Source organism: Natrix helvetica (genome assembly GCF_964273705.1).
Source record: "Natrix helvetica genome assembly, chromosome: 8".
Classification (NCBI taxonomy): domain Eukaryota; kingdom Metazoa; phylum Chordata; class Lepidosauria; order Squamata; family Natricidae; genus Natrix; species Natrix helvetica.
In genome coordinates this window covers 17,477,039-17,496,894 of record NC_138559.1, presented here as the reverse complement: position 1 = coordinate 17,496,894, position 19,856 = coordinate 17,477,039, and the positions used below count along the sequence as shown (strand labels likewise).

General features: G+C 43.0%; 1 protein-coding gene and 1 long non-coding RNA gene across 2 annotated transcripts in view; one reads left to right on the top strand and one right to left on the bottom strand.

Moving 5' to 3' along the window:
- The window catches only part of LOC309396195, a 395,535-nt gene extending 375,901 nt beyond the window's left edge, over nt 1-19,634 (bottom strand). Inside the window, exon 1 of the long non-coding RNA XR_014176064.1 lies at nt 19,595-19,634. This is a non-coding gene — a long non-coding RNA (uncharacterized lncRNA). The remainder of the gene's footprint in view (nt 1-19,594) is intronic.
- The window catches only part of ROBO3 (roundabout guidance receptor 3), a 183,939-nt gene that overhangs the window by 136,894 nt on the left and 27,189 nt on the right, over nt 1-19,856 (top strand). Inside the window, exons 8-9 of the mRNA XM_081961076.1 lie at nt 374-545; nt 11,698-11,903. Of these exons, the coding sequence (XP_081817202.1) occupies nt 374-545; nt 11,698-11,903 (378 nt within the window). The remainder of the gene's footprint in view (nt 1-373; nt 546-11,697; nt 11,904-19,856) is intronic.

The following is a 19,856-nucleotide window of genomic DNA, read 5'->3' as shown; positions in this document are numbered from 1 at the left end:
CTGGCTCAATCATAACTTCATAACGCTCCTGATGGGTTTTTTAATTCGGTAATTTTATTTAATGGGATTTTAAATTGTGTTTTTTAATTGTCTTTCACTTATGAGTCTACCTCCTCCATGCACATGTATATGTCTTTGTTCTTTATGTATATATGTTTGTCTTTATCTGTATTTTATCTGTTTTGATTGTACGCCGCCCCGAGTCCTTCGGGAGAGGGTTGCGGCTAATCAAATAAAATTATTATTATTATTATTATTATTATTATTATTATTATTATTATTATTATTAAAAGAAAGTTATACTGGAATTCTGTGATAGCTGAGCTCCATGCCTTCGTATATGATACCTTCCTCTTTCTGCCCCTTTGTACAGGTTCTTCTTTTTCCCAGCCAACCCCCTCAAGCTACTGGCCGCTTTTCTGTAGCTCCAAGTGGCGAGATGACAATTATGGATGTGCAGACCTCAGATTCAGGCTACTACATGTGCCAAGCCATTAGCGTGGCAGGAAGCATCCTTGCCAAAGCTCTCCTGGAAGTGGAAGATGGTAAGCGTTTAAAGAATGTGAAGTTGTATTGCTTCCTTCTCTGTCAAAAAGGAGAGGCAATGTACATATCGTTCCAGTCCCAGAGAAGCCGCAGAAAAGGTCCTCATAACAGAAGTGGGGAGGGAGGCCAATTCTTAGAAATTTCAGTATACTCCATATTAAGGATAGAAGGAGCAATCTCAAGGAACCTGGTTTAGATGCTTCCTCAAAGTCTCTTGCTAAAGTTTGGTGGCCCTGTCCACACAATAAGCTGAGCAGGAGATCAATATGTGGACATCCCAACTCAATTAATTCTAGCAACTAATCATGAAGGGAATAGTTTTAGCACAGCCAGAGGTGTTTGGAGCTAAAGTTACTTTCTCTGGTCAGCCATATTTCACAAACTGTTTACTAAAGCTGGGGGCATCGATTTTCCCTTCCTGCTTGTAAAATGGGAACCATAGAAGAAAGTTGCAGAACCTGGGGGTGAAGTTAAAAAGGGAACTGCCTAGAATCCTTATGCAGTCACAGGAAGACTAATCCAACACCCCTCTCTTGAATTCTGTGGACCCTTATCTAACTTCAAGCAGGTATCAACCATCAGTTGAGAAGATTTCTGTGCATAGGTTATTTAGAAATAAATCAGTTTAATTAGACCTTCATGTGTGGATCTGGTCTTTCCCACCTGACAGAAAGCATGAAGCTGTGAAAGTGGGAATTCTTTGGGTATTCTTTCCCTGTCTCCTTCTGTCCCTGTACCCACTTCATAGGAGTGGATGGGTAGAGAGGAAGGGACATTCTTCCTTGACTTGCCTTTGCAACAGCTGGCAGGAGTCAGAGAACAGCTGCTTTCCAAGCTAAGTGGCTTGCAATCAGGCACTATTGGTGTATGGGGATAGGTCCCTTACCCAGAGGAGCAGAAGATTTAGTCAACCATGCCTACCAAATAAAAGTCATTTAGCAATGCTTTGATCCCGTTTCTTTTAACGTTCAGCAGGCAGGAAAAGAGTTCCTCCCACTTACCCACCACCCTAAAGAGTTTTGTGCATGTGTGCGTAAGATCAGGAGAGGGGCTGATGGATAAACCGCAAATATCACAGATACTTTGTAAGTCATCCCCTCAAATGACAAATGAGAAACTGATGCCCTCCAGATGTTTTCAATTTATTTCCCACCAGGGCCAAGAGCATCGTGTGTAATTTCAACCATGTCTGAAAGAACCCAGGGCAGGAAGAAGCTAGACGGTGGGCATTTTCCGCCCAATGGGGGAGGGGGGAGAAGCCAGCAGCATCTTTCTCTGGTCTTGCAGCTTCTTCCTGGTGGCATTTCATTTTCATGGGCAGCAGGGAATTGCTAATGTTTTCTCCCCGAACCCCAGAAGGATTTTGCTTCCGCCTCTCTCCTTCGGCTTTTTCTGCAGTTAATTTTATATGGGGAGAGTTTCCTTGGCAATGTTCAGATGCCAGAAAAAACAAGCTGGTCTGGATCAGAGAACCTCTCACTTTTATTGCTAGAAATAAAACTACCGGAAAGAAAAAAGGGGAGCGGGAGGGGAGAGATAAGAGCTGAATAGGCAGGTTTCTTTCTCTCACTGCTGCCTCTGAAAATTGCTGGGTATTATTTTTTTTCTTCAGAATTGCTCTCATAACCCTATTTCAGCTGCCCACCTTTCCAAGCAGGTTGCACGTTGTCAAAGCCAAAGGAGCCACTAGTAAAATGTCAAACTATTAAGTCTTCTTCAATAGAGGAGGAAGAGAGGCACCTCCATACGGGAGTGATGCTTGCAAGTAGCACCCAGTGTTCAGAAATCACTGTCTAAATCGGTGTTTCTCACCTCTAGTGATTTAAAGAGGTGTGGACTTCAACTCCCAGAATTCCCCAGCCAGCAGAATATTAAAAAAAAAAAAAACATTGAGACTCTAGAAAGAGTGCAGAGAAGAGCAACAAAGATGATTAGGAGACTGGAGGCTAAAGCATATGAAGAACGGTTGCAGGAATTGGGTATGTTTAGCCTAACGAAGAGAAGGACTAGTGGTGTTCCAATATTTGAGGTGCTGACACAAAGAAGAGGGAGTCAGCCTGTTCTCCAACGCACTAGAAGGCAGGACGAGGAGCAATGGATAGAAACTAATCAAGGAGAGAAAACCACTTAGAATTAAGGAGAACTTTCCTGACAGTGAGAACAATTAACCAGTAGAACAGATTGCGTCTAGAAGTTGTGGGTTCTCCATCACTTTTAAGAAAACATTGGGCAGTCATTTGTCTCAAATGATATAAGGTTTCCTGCTTGAGCAGTGGATTGGACTAGAAAACCTCCAAGGTCCCTTCCAACTCTGTTATTCTGTTAACTTAAAGCCACTGTCAGCTGCAAATAACCAGAAATATTTGTGGCGTTCAAAGCACAGAAGGGTTTATTATTGCTACCTATACACAAGAACGGTCAAAGCTAACTTGGCTCTAGATAAGGTTCCTCAAAATTCAGGTGAGTGGGGGATGAGGCTGGACTTTGGTCTCTTGTGGCAATGTAATGATTCCAAACTAATGACATGTTTAACTCCACCTTCCAGCTCAGCTTGCTCTACTCCTACAGTAAAGTTCAGAAGCACTGGTCTGAATCATATGAAGGCTAGGCAACAAAACTTCAAGGTATCATTAGATTCCATCCAGTCCCCATTCCCAGCCATTGTCAATCTAGAGAATTCCAGAGGCTCACAATGTTGTTTCTAGAACATGTGGATCTGGCTCTTGCAGGAGGATGTTAGGCACTATATCATGGCCCAAAGACTCTGTGGTTCCAGCTGGTGCCCACTTTATCCATTCCAGCTGCAAACAAGCTTGGCTGAGCTATTACCTTGCAGAACTAATGATCTGGAAATCAAAGGTTTTGCACTCACTTTCTTCTCTAGGGCTTTCCTCTCTATACCAATTCTTTATCCTGATTAGAGGCCTCCTCTGTTCCCCCTCCCCCATTTTTTTTAAAAAAATGACAACACCTGACCCATTGGTGGTGGACAATTGGAAGAGATTAAGAAGACAAAGGAGTTTGTAACCCCAAATCCTCATTTAGTTGCAGAATCACCAGCTGGGTTTCTAAGGCAACAGAAAGAGGCATATTCTTCCTAAACTGCTCTAGCACACTAGGCAGGAGATGGGGCTCTTTTCTGTCACTTGTTTAAAAAAAATTACACAAAGCAATACTTTCTTTTTTAAAAGAAAAAAGAGTTGAATGCCCAGAGTCTGCTAGGGAGGCCTTAGCCAGTTGGCTGAACCAAACAGCCATTTGGCTCCTGTACCCTTCTCTATCTCTAGCATGTGGAGCTCAAGGCTTCAGAATTTGGGCTCCTGCAACGTCTTGCTGACTGCACCCACGCATGTCACCAAAGACATCAAGCAGTTTCTCTCCTGCATGGGAGATTTTGGCAGGGCAGCTGGGTGGAGTGAGGTGTGGGGGGGGGAGAGGACCAATGATCAGCCCCCTTTGTGCACGACGGGTGCGAGTCTCTCATGCTCAAAGCTTGGCAGGTGTGTCTGTCCGAAGCCAGCTCCTTTGCCATGATTGATTTTTTGGCCCCCTTCCTTCCTCCCCTTGTGCACGCTTTCACTGCTGATTGTTACTGGGAAATTCAATTGTGTGTGAACTTTTCATCGCCCTTTTGTCCGTTTGCTGTTTCCCAGTCGATGGAGAGTAATTAGGGCTGTAAATAATAGGCAGAGCCGGTAGCTCGCTGGGTTGATGGAATTTGGCCACTTCTTTGGTTGAGCATCTGGGGAATAGAAAGAGGTATCTTTCAGGAAGCTGGCATGATAACACAACACTGATGCTCTTTTTTGCCTCTGACAACCTGCTCCTAAGAAGGGCAGTAGATCAAGCAAGCTGTTTATGTATAGGAGCAGAGGTTGGTGATATTTTCAAGCTCCAGGTATCACCACCCCCCGATATTAGAACTACTACCGACCTCCGCTCCTTCCGACAAAAACTTAAGACTCACCTGTTCCAACTAGCCGGCCTGGCCCATTTATAACCCCATTCATACCTCCTGGCAAATATTTTTACCTTGGGATAGTTTTTAGGGATGGTTCTAATGTATTTTTAAATTTTTAAAATTTTTAATCTAACTTTAACTTGTACAGTAAACTATTGCTACCTCCTCCAGTCCTATACTTATTTTATATTTATATTATGTATATTCACTGTTTTTATATGACTGTACACCGCCCCGAGTCCCTTCTGGGAGAGGGGCGGTCTAGAAATTAAATAAAAGTTAAAGTTAAAGTTAAAGATCATGCAGTGTTATAATGATAGCTCTGGTTTCTCCCCCCAAAATGGCTGAAATCTCACAAGAGCCAGTGTGGTCTTGTGGTTAAGACATCAGAAAGCAGGAATCTATGAGTTCTAGTCCCGCCTTATGGCATGAAAGACACCTGGGTGATTTGAGGCCAATCACCAGGAGACGGCGAGTTCTAGTCCTGCCTTAAGCATGAAAGCCAGATGGATGACTTTAGACCAATCATCCTCTCTCAGATTTACTCACTTCACAGAGTGGTGGTTGGGGGGGGGGGGAGGAAGGAGGATACGTTTGCCACCTTGAGTTATTTGTAAAAATAATAAAGGTAAGATACCAATAAATAATAATATGCTTGCCAGAATTTGCATCCTTAAAACCGTTGTCCTCCAGATCTCATGTGAGAAAGTCATAATCGCCTAAGACTCAACAATCTCAGAAAAGTTCAGCTTTTCAATTGTTTTTGAGGAAAAAGCTGTGTGGGGTTTTAGGATACAATGTGCAACCTAATACCAAGCAGAAGCATGTTGTCGTACTTCAGTCAAAATTAAGACTTCAGACGTACAAATATTTACTCATCTTTGCAATTTAGGAAATCACCAAATTTGTGGGGGTGAAACCTGCTTCATCTAGTCTTTTTTATGTTTTCTTTAGTGGCAGGGAATCAAAGCTAAGCCTACCTCTTAATTGTGAGCATTAATCACAATGACAGCAAAGTATAAGGACTGCCACATCAAAAGAGGGCATTTGCTTTTGAACTTTCCCCTTCACAAAATTACTTCCCAGCCCACAATGGAATGAAAGTGGGCCCTGAATGAGAATCACTTTATCTGTCCAGGAAATGTTTGGCTCAGATCCAAAGGCAAATGATATCCAGTTTCATGCAGTTTGTAACCCACCTTAGCGATCCTCTGGGGAGCAATAGATGACTTTTAAGTACAGAGAATAAATAATTATGATATGATCGGGGTTTGCAGGCTGCCAGCTGATCCGAAAACCCTTAAGCATTTCCTGACTAGTTGATCAATTAAAAAAAAGAGCTTCCCATAAAGCCCAATGCACATTTTTCAAATCACCCTGAAAAATATTAATAAAACTAAAAGAGCCATTCCAGGCTGTTTATGAAATACGTTTGAAACCCTGCTTCTACAACTTTAGTGCCCCAAGTGTAAAAAGCATTTGTTTTCCTGCTAATTTTTAGGTAGACCTGGTGCTTTTATAAAGGGAAACCTAAAACAGCATAAGGAATTTAAAGAGCATTCACCCAATACCACACAAAAGCCTGGACTAGCCAGATTTCTAGAAGAGGGAGGAGAGAACAGATTGTCCTCTGTTTCTCCAAAATTCCCCATTAGCATTAGGATAAAGCAAGCAGGGCACCATCAGCGCACTAAAGAGCATTATCAGCAGACTGGGAGAAGCCCAAAGCCTGACCGTTGAAGGGGACGGGTGGAGAGAAAATCTGAGATGGAGCTGAGGAGGGGGGAATCCTAAAGTATCTCAGTAGGAGATGAATGTGCTCAGCAGCCACCGAAAACATCCTTGAGGAGGCGGGAATGGGAAGTCAGGAAGGGCTGATACAGAATATTGTACTGTGGAGGAGTGGATGGATGGATGAAAGTCTGTGGTCTTCCCGCATGGCTGCCTTTTATTTGTGATCCCAGTGCATTTTGCTTCTCCAGTCCTGCAGTCCGGCTCTCTTTAGGAAACCCCATTACTACCCTTTAATGTTTGTGTCAGTATGCTGACCGAAAGAAGTCGGATAATATTTCAGCTTCGATTAATGGCTGTTTCTCTGAGGATTGAGGTGCTCTTATAATCCTTCAAGCTCTGACCAGTAACCCCTTCCTGCCCACCCGCAGTTTCTCCTTCCCCTCTTCTCCCTCTGCTCATAGGCTTCAGCTTTGCCTGTGTTCAATAAGGTTGTTATTTAGTGTCATTGCTCATACTGTCAGAGCAAGCTCCCTCCAGCGCGACTGATCAATCAGATTGATCCACCATAGAATCGGCACCGACACCAAGTGCTTGGAGAAGAACGAAAGACTTCTCAACTAAGGCGTGGGTTGCTTATTGGGTTAGCCCAGCTGCTGGCTTTTTTTTTTTCCAGCTCATAAAAAGTTCTTTTGCTTCTAAATGTGTATTTGTCGAAATTGGTTGGAACCGTAATTGGTTGGATACGTGCGGAAAAGGCCTTCGTCTTGCAGTGGATAGACGATGGCTGGAATGATGATTTGATGAACTAGTGACGGATCAGTTCTGCTATCGACACCAATTCAATTGGCGATGACCTCTGTCAGCGGTTGGGTTAATACCTCAAGTGAAGTCATGACCTGTTTTAATCACAGCATATTGAGCAAACCGTAGTGGGATGTTCACACATCATCCTGAGCTGTAAACCATGGTTTATGATCCACAGTGGTTGAGAACACCCTAAGCCAAAGCTACCACGTTGTGATTTAACATGAGGTGTGAACCTACTTACCAAATGAAGACACTCCATGGAGAGAGTATGTAGGGAAGAAAAAGCACGATCAGGTCTAATAGCTTCTTCCCATTTAAATAAGGAGCAGCACATAGCAGTGGTGTAGATGATCTGAGATCTTGTGAGGACAAGCATCCCTGACACCAAGAAAGGACCAAGGTTAAAGGGAAGAGCAAATCCAACAGATACGGGTAATTGCAGGATTATCCTGACTCTAGGCATAGAGACCAGCACTATTAGCCATAATTTATCTCCTAGACCTCAAGCAGAACCTTTCTCAGTCTTACCTGGAGATGCAGTACACTGAAAGTGCAGTTTTGTTTGTGTGCAAAACACATGTTCTTCCACCAAGCTGTGGCCTTCAGTAAACATAGACCAGAAGATGACTAATTAGGGGTATTCATTTACTTATATCACTAGAAGAGCTGGGTTGTGGATGACAACAGGTTGCATACCATCCACTGGGAATAGCATAAGGTAGTGGTTAAGGTTTTTGATTGGGACCAAGAAGATTCCCACTCGGTCATAAAGTGTGCCAGGTGACTTTGGGCCAGTTGCTACCTCTCAATGTGAGCCACCTCCCCGGGTTATTTCGGGGAAATCAAAACAAATGTCTCCAGACATCCCATTGTGATGATCAGAAAAGGTGAAATGCGTGTCATAATGTAGACAGATGATAGAATCTGGATTTTCCGATATTTTTAATTTTTTACTGCTCTTCTGCATCTTGGGGAAGAGAACATCTGATAGAGGCAGCATCAAGGAGAAGTTGGTTCCCCTTCCTCCCCCTCCCCCTCCCCCCACCACTCATGTTGCCTCTAGCAGGACTCATAGCTTGTTCTAATCCTGCCCAGCATGGTACCCAAATGATTATCCTTAACTGAAAGAAAAGAGGGTTTTCTACATATAGCCCTCGACTTACAACGGTTTGTTTTAGTGACCATTCAAGGTTATAATGGCACTGAGAAATGTGACCTATGAACGTTTTTCACAATTGCAACCTTTGCAGCATCCCCATAGTCAAGTGATCGAAGTTCAATTGCTTGGCAACTGGTTCATATGTATGACCGCTACTGTCCCCTCCCCCCAAAGTCATGTGATCCCCTTTTTGCCCTTTCTGACAAGCAGAGTCAATGAAGAAGTCAGCTTCACTTAACAACCAGGCTACTGAATTATCAACTGCAGTGATCCACTTAACAGCTGTGGCAAGAAAGGTCTTTAAATGGGTGCAAAGCTCATTTTTTAAAAAAGTCTCACTTAAAAACAGAAATTTAGGGTTCAGTTATGATCGTAAGTCAGGAACTCTCAATACTGTAGTACAGGTTATCGTGAAATCTGGAATCCTTGCAGAATGACGTACGAAGGGGGCTTAAGAAAATGCTTTAATCTGGTGGTTGACTAGGTAGAATCATAAGGCGAGGTTCATTCTTCTGTTCAATCCACTTTCAGCACAATTAAACAGCTAGGAGTGTTGCACACATTTACATAGCCAAATCAAAGAACACGAGTTTTCTTTCATATATACCACAGGTCTTGGAAATTAGAGTACTGTATATAGTTATAAATATAATTTTTCTTCTTTTTCAATGTCTGTGCAGATGTTAGGCGAATGCTTCTAATATAAGCAACATATTGAGCAAAAGTATTTAACAGCAGTCAAACTGATTTCTCACTATTAGATCTCAGCCGAATGTTTTGCATCGCTGGCTGATTACATATTTCTTTAACTCTGTTCAATAGGAGGCAAATTGTAGAGTGCTTGCAAGGCTGGGGTGGAGAAAAGGAGAAGTATGCATTTCAGCAATGTTAATTCTACCTTGGTCCCAGTCTCTGCACAAGAAATAGTTTAATGCATTTTCTTCCTCTACAGCAAACAATGTATGTGTAAAAAGAAATAACGGCGCTATTTTGATGACTGAGAGACAGCAAAGGGAAAAGCAAGGCACTTCGTTGTGTTTAGCCTGCTCATACTACTAAATCATCTCTACTGTTGTCTCCCCTTTCCCTGCGTCTTTACATCCCGCAAACATGATTCACACACAGAGATTTAACATTTTGTGCTAACAGCATGTGTGAAGGAGACATTATGAATCTTGTATCACTACAAGGGTATGCGGTGGCTCACTCCCATGGAGGGGCCCCAATCTCCCATGCAGGGGGTTGGACTAGAAGACCTCCATGGTCCCTTCCAACTCTACTATTGTATTGTATCTCTGGCCCTCTTGAACAAGGGCTGTGGCCAAGTTTGTGCTTGAGAATAACACTGAGCCATCTGAGTAGAAGTCAAGAAGGCAGTTCGATCTTGTTTCCTTGTTGGCATTGGAAGAGGAGCCGTCATCGCATCTGATGGCCACAGCTTGTTTAGGAGGCTCAACATATTCTAAGGGAAGGAAATGTGTGCGTAGAAAGCATCAAAGGAAAAGGCATGGGTAGCTCTTACTGCTGCAGATGATAAGGGATGGTCTTGCTGTTGTTCATTCCTCTCTTGGACCCCCACTGGTTTAAATTACCCATAATGCTCCTGGTGCCTGTCAAGAGACATTTTGAAAAGGGAAGAACCGAACCAGAATTGGTATTCAGCCCAGGAGTGAAATCCTCCCGGTTCGGCCCAGTTTGGCCGAACCAGTAGGAACGATTGTCCCTGGTTCTGCAAACTGGTAGTAAAAAAAAAAAAAGCTTCTAAGGATCGTGCTGAGAGCCGCGCGATCGTGAGAAGCTTCTCCCCCCCCTCCCGCTTTTTAAAGCATTTTTTTCCCTGCCGGTATGGGCAACTAGGCAGGGAAAAAATGCTTTAAAAAGTGAAAAAAAAGTTGGCCACACCCACCCAGTCACATGACACCCCCCTTCCCAACCAAGACACACCCACAGAACCGGTAGGCAAAAAAAAATTAGATTTCACCACTGATTCAGCCGGTTCGGACCAGTTTGCCCGAACTGGTAGTGGCAAACTGCAGGCCAGCCCCCGCTCCAAAACATCCTATGTAGCCTTGTTTTCGACGTCACATGCATGCATGCATGCTGCGCGCACAACAAAGTGCATGCACCGAAGGCATGCACCTGTGGTCCCAGTAGCGAACCAGTGGTAAACCTAAGTGAATCCCACCGCTGAACTGAACATCCCAGGAAGCATTTCAATGATGGACTGCCAAGCTTGAGGACCCACTAACCTGGAGAGCACCCACCAGAAGATACACTGCTAACAACTTAGATCTGAAGTCCTTTTGCCCCCCTGTCCAAAATAAGGAGAATGTGCAAATAGGTTTCCAGCAAGAGATGAATGGAAATGGAATCGACAGAGCCAACGTCTAGTCCTTTACTTACAGCAGGCAGCAGAGAAGGGCATGAGAATTAAGAATCCGAACTGTGATTCCAATATAAATACACCTCATGTTCAGTGCACAGCAATTGTGGAATTCTTTCATGATGGGTTTGTCGCTTTTTTTTACAATAAAGATAATTTCAGCACTTTGGGATTCTTGTGTGCCTGCTTTAATTGGTTCCAGCCTGCCAGTCACACACAGGGCTTCTTTGATTCTTCCAGTTATTTCCCAACCTGCTGTGCGAAGAAATTTCGGTGTCTTCGCTCTATTTGGGAAGAGGTTGGTACTCAAATAAAATGTAGTACAGGTGTTCCTTCCCTTACAACCACAACTGAGTTCCAAATTTCTGAGTATGGCCCCATCATGCAACCGTTCTTGCCACAGTTGTTAAATGAATCATTGCAGTTGTTACGGCAGTAACACAGCTGTTCAGTGAACCTGGCTTCCCCGTTGACTTGGCTTGTCAGAAAGTCACAAAGGGGGATCAAATGAAACCCAGGACACTGCGACCGTCATAAGTAGGAGTCAGCTGCCAAGCGTCTGAATTAGGATCACATGACCAGGGAGAGCCGCAAAGGTTGTAAGTGTGAAAAACAGTCATAAATCACCTTTTTTCACTGCTCTTGTAACTTTCGCTAAATGAACGGTGGTAAGTTGAGGACTACCCGTAATGAGGTACAAGAGAAAGGCTTCTGCTTCTCGTTAGAAACTCTTCTTGCTCTCTCGGATCAGGCAGGTGATGGGTTACATCAAAGGGGTACATCGACACCTTCATTGCTTTTTGTCATTCTCCAGCAGTACAGCTCCAGGTAATCAATTAGTGCCTTGCCCTTAATTGACTGCTTAATTACATGTTACTAAACAAGCTGGTGGATTGGAATTTCACCACCTGCAGCTCAGAGGCTGGTAAGGATCTGTCAAGAATCTGTAAGAAGGATCTGTAAGAAAGTTTTCCAAATGCAGGAAAGATCCGTTCACTCCACTGAAAAATCTCACATAAGAAATGAATAACAATCCAGAAACAAGTGTATTTGTAAGAGTCTCTGTATCTAATATGCTGCACTGTCTTGGCTTTGTCTTGCATGAAGTGACAACTGATCGCATTCCACCGATTATTCGCCGGGGTCCCGCGAACCAAACCCTTGCCATAGACTCTACAGCGCTGCTCCAGTGTCACGTAACTGGGAACCCCCTCCCCAGCATCCAGTGGCTAAGAGATGGACAGCGGATTGTGGGCAGTAATCCAAGAATCAGCCTGTTGGACAATGGAACACTACAGATTATAAATCTGCAGGTATGATAACCCCCTCCCTCTTGGACAAAATAAGCAACGTTGGTGGTGGTTTGCTCTCCGAGCTTGCTGTTTAGCTTCTGAGCATTTCGTCGCCAAGTTAGGTAACATCCTCCGTGTGACTTTGGTTGAAGCGCCTCATTCCAATTCTTCACCACTTATATTGATCTCGTCATGGGGTTGGTGGGATGCTTGACTGGTGGTCATGCTATATGACCTATTGTGTGAAGTCCCGCTGAGGACAGTGACGTGCGGTGAGGTTTATGGCTGGTGAGGCTGGTGACGTCATCAGGAAGGCAGGGAATGGGACCATGTGTGCTGGAGGCTCAGGCTGCCTCAGCCTCCAGCACATGTGATCCCATTCCCTGCCTTCCTGAGCGTGCTCCACCGGCTTGCACTCCGCAGTCCTCAAAAGCGACTGGGGAATGACGAGAACCTTCCTGCCTCTGCTGGACTTTGCGCGCTCCTCGCAACTGCATATTGCAGTCGCGAGGAGCGCACAAAATCCAGCAGATGTAGGAAGGTTCTCGTCGTTCCCCAGTCGCTTTCGTGCCTTCATCATCTGGGAGCGCCGACAACATTTCTGCCTCCGCCCTCCGCAGCTCCCCTGACCGCACGTCCCTGGCTGAGGATGTCACCAGCCTGGTGAGGAAACGTTCAGAAGCTAAACGGCAAGCTTGTAGAACATTCCACCACCGACATCTACCATCTGAGCTACAAATATTTTCTATCATTTGTAAAATAAGCACAGTAGATCCACAAAAATGTTCTTTGGATTTCCCCAGCCATGCGTGTAACATGACTGATGGGAGGACCTTGCTGTCCTTGTTGCATTTGCTTTCTTATCCCGGGGATGTTTGAGTTGGGAAGATTCAGCTTTGCACAGGGGCAACAAATCAGGAAAGGGGAGAATGTCCAGGTTACCTCTGCCAAGTGCTTTTAATTGGGCTTTGTATAGATAGAGATGTTCAGGATAACAGCCTATCTATTTCTTTGCAGTGAGATAAAATTGTCAGGGTGAAATCTGTCTGTCAGTAATGTACAAGGGAGTGGTGGGTTTCAAACCTTTTTAGAACCTCTTCTGTAGGTGTGGCCTGCTTTGTGGGAGTGGCTTGCTGGCCATGTGACTGGGTAGGAGTGGCTTGCCAGCCATGTGACTGGGTGGGCGTGGCCAACTTGTAAAATGTGGTGAAACTCACTTAACAACACTCTTGCTTAGCAACCAAAATGTTGGCTCAGAAACTCTGGCATTTGAAGCATGCAAGTCTTAAAGCTGTCAAGTTACAAGACCCTTGCACCTCTAACCCTTTAGAAAAAAACAACCCAGGGGTGTTCAAACTTGACAGCTTTAAGACTTGTGGACTTCAACTCCCAGAATTCCTCCTCTCGCTCTTCATCTTGATGATGTGCGGACGGGCGGGGGGGAGGGAGCTGGAACCGGTTCTAAACGGCACTGTAGATTTGTGGAACCTCTTCTATAGAAGAGGTAAGAACTGGCAGGAACCCACCCCTGGTACAAGGACATTTCACAAGTACTGTGTAGCTGCTTGTTCTTTCTTTCGAAAACCATAGTACAATCATCTCTTTTCCCCCCTATTGATAGTTTGCATGTGTAAAAGTAGAGCAAACGGTAACATCACTTTTTATATGGTTACGAGGGCAAAAGGAAATTGTGTAAGGAAGGATCTAAGATACTGCAACATTTCTTCAAAAACCTAAGATTTGATGTCTGTAGCTTGAACTTCTTCATTCCCCTTGGGGCCCACCAGCTCCTTCCAGCCCTCATTTCAAATCTGCCGTCAGACCAATCCTTTCCCAACTCTTCAGCCAAATGCTTCCTCCAGAGCATTTCTGCTCTCCACTTCTACTCCCTTTTCCCACGGTACCTGCAACAGCAGCAATATATTTTATCAAGGCCGTTGGCCAATCCATCAGTGCAACAAAACTCTCAACAAAATCAGATAATAAGATTAGCTTGACACAATCTGAAGTTACAACAACAACTCTTAATAGCAATACAAAAATACTTCACAACTGTCAATGTATGAGCTCATATCTGCAAGGCATTGGGTAACGTTAAATACTTTTTTTTCTGATAATCTCAAAACTAGTGGACTGATAAATTGCTTCCATACTGTATATCCCAACAGACATTGCAATGTAGAAGGACCTCTGTCATGATTTCCAAGGCAGCAGAATCATGGGTCAAATACTACTGGACAACACCCAACCTGGTTGTTTTTGCTCCCATTTGCTGACCCTTTTATTTATTTATTTATTAATCTAATTTATGTGCCGCACCCTCTCCACCAAGGGACTCGGGGCGGCGTACAATTTATTATACAACAAATAAATAACAAGGAGGAGATATACAAAAGGCATTGTACAACACATAATAAATAAATAATCAATTAATTAAAAACAGCAAAATGCAAGTAAAAATAATTAAAATACCCAGAGTCAAACTAATTTACAATTTTATCCAGAGGGATTAGAAAATAGCTATAATTCAGGCCAGGCCGGCTAGTTGGAACAGGTGGGTCTTGAGTTTCGTGCGGAAGGAGCGGAGATCGGTTGTTGTCCTAATGTCGGGGGGGACATTAGCCTTGTTCTGGCTTTCCCTTGTCTCTTGCTTTGCCTCCACTTCTCCTGTACTTTCTCCACTTTTATCTCACCAGTAGTGGACTATCTGTCAAGATTCATTCATTACGCTGTCATAATTTGTTTTACCGTGATTTGCAGGATAACCAGAATTGACCGGAAAACTCATTAGTAGCAATAGCACTTAGAATTATATAGTACCTCATAGTGCTTTATTACACGCTCTGGGCAATTTACAATGTATTTGCATATTGCCCCCAACAATCTGGGTCCTTATTTTAGCAACCTTGGAAAGATGGAAGTCTGAATCAACCTTGAGCCCCATCAGGATTGAACTCCATGCTGTGGGCAGAGTTTGCCTGCAATACTGCCTTCTAACCACTGCACCACCAGGGCTCCAAATGCCCATTTTAGTTCACCCAACATGCTAAGCCAAATTCAAACCAAATAAGATGCAGCTTAGGAATGATGTATCCCAACTGTCCTTTGGCTATTCTTGGTTAGAATTCCCACTGGATTCAACCCATTATTTTCCCAGTGAACCATTTGACATGACCATTTTTATGCAATCAAGTCAATATGAGATTATGCTCTTCCCCTTCCTTCTCCCAGTTCTAATATTTTTGAATTTTGCAAACCTTCTGATTTTCCTCCCAGCTCATGACTTCTTATAGCTGGGAAAATTCAATCTCTCTAGTGAACAAGCAGCCAGCTAGTAACTGAATGCCAAAACCTAGCTAGGGATTAAATTGCTTGCTTTCATAACTGTGCTAAAGAGCTCAGTAATGAAATTACTCAATAAAAGAGAGACTGTAATTGCATGGTTCAGAAGTTGAAAAAGAATTCTTAAATACTCCTGAAAGCTAACATAGAGAATGGGCCCATAAGCTACTGTGTACTTATTAAGAAATTAATGTCGTTAACAAGCAATAAGCAATTCCTTTGTTTTACTGGCTAAAAACAGCTGAATGCAATTTTCTTATCCTTAACAAAGTAAATATCAGTAAACAAAGAACAAAGCCTGCCAAATCAATCCCCGTGCAACACAGCTGAATCTGAAAACCATTTTGCGGCGAATGCTATTATGAGCAAAGTTATAACATAACTTTCTGCCAAGAGCTCAATTGTAATTAACTCTTTTTAACCAGGGTTCTCCAACCAGAGTTATTTACCGTCCAGTCACTTTAATCTTTTCAGAAAACCATAATTGTCTCAGTGCAATGATAGAATCAAGCCAATTATACTACTGCTTGTGGTTCATGTTCAAAGCTGAATTTCTAAACCAGGAATATCTTAGTTCAGAGAGGGACATTATTCTGCTTCCTGGAATGATATTTGGGGATGTGGCTTTTTTTTTTAAAAAAAACAACAACAACCCAAAATACATTCTTTAAATCATTCCTAGAGGTTTAGTTTGCCTATTTTAAGTGTTAAAGAAAAATCTTATTGGAGAAAACTATATTTTGGTTGCTGAAGTCCAGTAATAATATACTTAAGATTTTCAACATAAACCCCTATATCTGTGGGCCTTGATCACCCCATCATAGATATTAACTGGTTGTGAGGGTTCCAGGTAACACCCCCAATGAAAGAAGACTCCAAGGCTTCCTCAAAGTTCCATTTTATTAAAGATGTCATATTGGCACATCTGGGAAAACCCGAATCTGAGTTTTCCCCACCCAAAAGAAAGTCAAAGACCCATCCCCTGCACCCACAGGTCCATTACATGGTCCAATCAATTCACCATCCCAACTGAAGACAACCCCCAGTCACTCCCATCCAGGTGCAGACTGAATGCCCTTGACTCCCAGAGAAATGAATGTTGTTATGGCTATTTTCCACCACTCCTTGTTATCACACCCCCCCCCCCCCATTTTCCCAGGCACTAAATGTGACAATCCTAAAGCTCCAACGAAAAAGATGGCTGACACTGGGTTTTTAGTATATAATGTAGTTTATAATCCCATGTTTTATGGCTTCCTGTGCTGAGCGAAGCAAGCTATTCTGTTTTTCTCCAGCTATGTTTTAATGCAACACATGAATCCATTTCTGTGACATTTTGGGCCCAATCAGCAGGAAATCAGAAGAGCTACAATGTAATAATCAATATTTGAATTTGGCTCTACCTGGCATAGCAGGGCTGACATTCTGGATTCTAGATTTAATAGTTTTGCAAAGAGGAATTCAATCTGGTTCTTATCTACTACATTTTGACCTCGAAGTCTCCTTAGACAGTTTTGATTGTGGGTCTAATGCTTTTTGGTAGAGACTCAACTTTGGTTATCTTGTTGAATCAAGTATTGGTTAAAATAAACTTCCTTTGATAGAACTTTCACACTCTAGTCCTAACTGATAAATGCAGTTCTTGGAGGAAAAGCATAATCTTGGAACTGAATTATTGTGGCCAATTAACCCAAATGCTGATGATGCCCGGACCTTGGAGAGCCATTCTGGAAATTAAACAATGAAACCTAGACCTGCAAAAAATTAGAAATAAAGCCTCTTATTAATAGTAACCATTGTGGTAGACCTTTCTTCTAATTAGTCTTCATTATATATTTTTCCTGCCCTGTGCAAACGACCGTGTTCGTTAACCAGTGTCAACATCCTGTCATCTACATATACCTTCACCAACATGGTGCCCAACGTGGTGTTGGAAGTGTTAGTTGCTGAATCTTGTAGCTACAGTTCTAATACATGTGGAGAGCTACAATAAAGCCAGAGCTCTTGCGATATTTCTGTATGAGGGCCTTCCAGTTGAAAAGCATCTTAACAGTTGACAAGACTAATGTTTGGGTCTTGCTTGTTTACCTCTTTTCAGAAATTAACTGTTTCCCCGGTGAAGCATTGTGCATATTTTGATGCATTACAATCACACGCGGTTAACGGTTTCAATTTCCCACTGATTCAGTGAGTCCAAAGTCTCTCAGCACTCTCACATAATCACCCCCCAGTATAAGTTAATTTATGAATATTTACAACATTGCAGAAGAAGGAGGTGTGCGCATGTGTGCTTTGTAGATGCGGAGATTCCAAGAGATGCTCACTCCATTGGGAGATGGGGGACTGTAAACCTCACTGCTGTTATAAATGCATTGCGATTGATATAATGCATCAACATAATTTGATAGCTTAGAACAGATTGATAGTTGGGCAAAAAAAATCATTCTGTGCATAAAGGCAAGCATGGGGACCACAAAGCGTTTGCTTTCATGCTGTTCTGATGGCCCTCTAGAGCCAGATCCCACATACAAAGAAGATACATCCAGGACATTCATTCAGTTTGGAAAACCAACAAAGACTTTTGTTCCATTTTGAAAAGGAGCACAGTTATTATGGCATGAGGACATGTCAGTTTCACCCACCTAATATCCCTGGCTCCAGCCAGCCCATAAACACATACTAAACCAGTTAGATTTGGCTCAAGCCATTTGTTATATATTCCACACCATTCTTCTATAAATAGAAGTAGCTTTGCAAAGCTAAAAGTTAAAGCAATTTTTCACCCATTTGCGGATGCTGCCAGTTTTAAACCTCCATTCGCAAGGGCTTTTTCCTGTCCCAGTTTGGGATTGGCTCCACCCATCATGCAAATGTTGCTACCTAGAGATGCACAAATACAACTCTCAACAAAGGAGCAACAAAGATTTCAATTCCTCTTTAGCCAATGATTCCAGAAATTGAACCTACAACCTTCTGCTTGTTTGAGCAAGGATTCTGCCACGGAGCTGTGGCTCTGAGCATCTGATTTTCTTGTTGCATAATTTGAATCTTGAATTGAGACAGATGTAGTGTAAAAGCTCAGAGACAAGGGAACAATCCCTCCTACACTACAAGATCTTAGCTAAACATTTTAGCGCTCGTAGCATTACATTTCCTTGTAACAATTCCAAACTGGGCAAGTCCAATCTGCTTTTTCATGCACTAGAGTCAAATACAGTGACAGGGTAATGCGAAAGTTATTCATGAATTACTTATCAAAACACAGACCAAATGCTAAACATTTGTTTAAAAATTAATGCCAGCAGGCAGCAGGGAGTGAAATATTTCACGTTAGTTTTGTGCTTTCATTGTGTCAGAGTCAGGAGGTTAATGCATCAACTGGGTCCCAGAGCACCTAATAGCATTGTTTGATAGCAGTTGTGGCGTTTTGCCCAGGAAAAAATTAGAACTGTCAGGTGATTCGGAAGACTAACATGAATTAATGGTCCCCCCAGGATGAGTTGTCTTCATCAGGCCCTTCTGATACATGGAGGAAAGCAAGTCAGTGGTCTTCAAATCATAGAGCCCACCAGGTGAAGACATGAAAGCAAGCCTGAAGATGGCAAGTGAGATCTTGCCGAAACGGTTCAAATCCCAGTAAGGGTATGGCTAGCGGATGAGAGCTAAATAGCTTGAAATAGATCTATACTAGTCTCCCTTTATTTATTTATCAGCACAAATACAACACACACACACACACATACATACATACATACATACATACATACATACATACATACATACATGCATACACATTGTTATCATTATCCCTCCTTTATTTGCAATGGCAATCTTAACGTTGTCAAAAAATACCAGGTTGACGAAGCAGAATGGGAGAACACGTTGCAGCCAACTCAGTGTGGCTAACTCACCATGACCAACTCACCATGGGACAATTTAACAATTAAATTTAATTAATTTAAATACAGGAAAAAATATTTTTAATTGTTCTCAATCACATTCCTTTTGCATCCCTTCTTTAATTACTCTATTCCACCATTTCTTTGATATTCGTGTAACTCTTGTCCCGCAGCGAATTCTCTTGTGGCAAATTGGCCATAGTGAGTTGGCTGTGGTGGGTTGGCCATGGTGAATTGACCTAGACCAGGGGTGTCAAACGCAAGGCCCGGGGGATGGATCCCGCTCGCGGGGTGGTTAGATCTGGTCTGTGGGGCTGCCCTGGAAACAGCAAAGGACTGGACCACAGTGACTCTGCTAGTGAAAACGGAGCTTGGGAGCCCATTTTCTCTGGCAGAGCCACCACAGGCGCCCCCGACATAGGTGACATTGAGCTGGCCATGCCCACCCTGGCCACACCACTCAAACACAACCCTGATGCAGCCCTCAATGAAATTGAGTTTGACACCCCTGATATAGAGCCTGATGAACGCCGTCTCCATTTCAACAAGGGTTCAGGTGAGAGATCCAACATCTTATTGTAGAAAGGACTCGGTTGTGCAGAATTACAACTCTTCTGCTTTTATGCGCTAGGTAGACACTTTTTCTTTTTCCTTTTGCTTTTGTCAAAGTTAGGCTTCTTTCTTTTCTTTCCATCTGTCACTTTATTTTTCATTATGGGCTCCGTCAACTGTT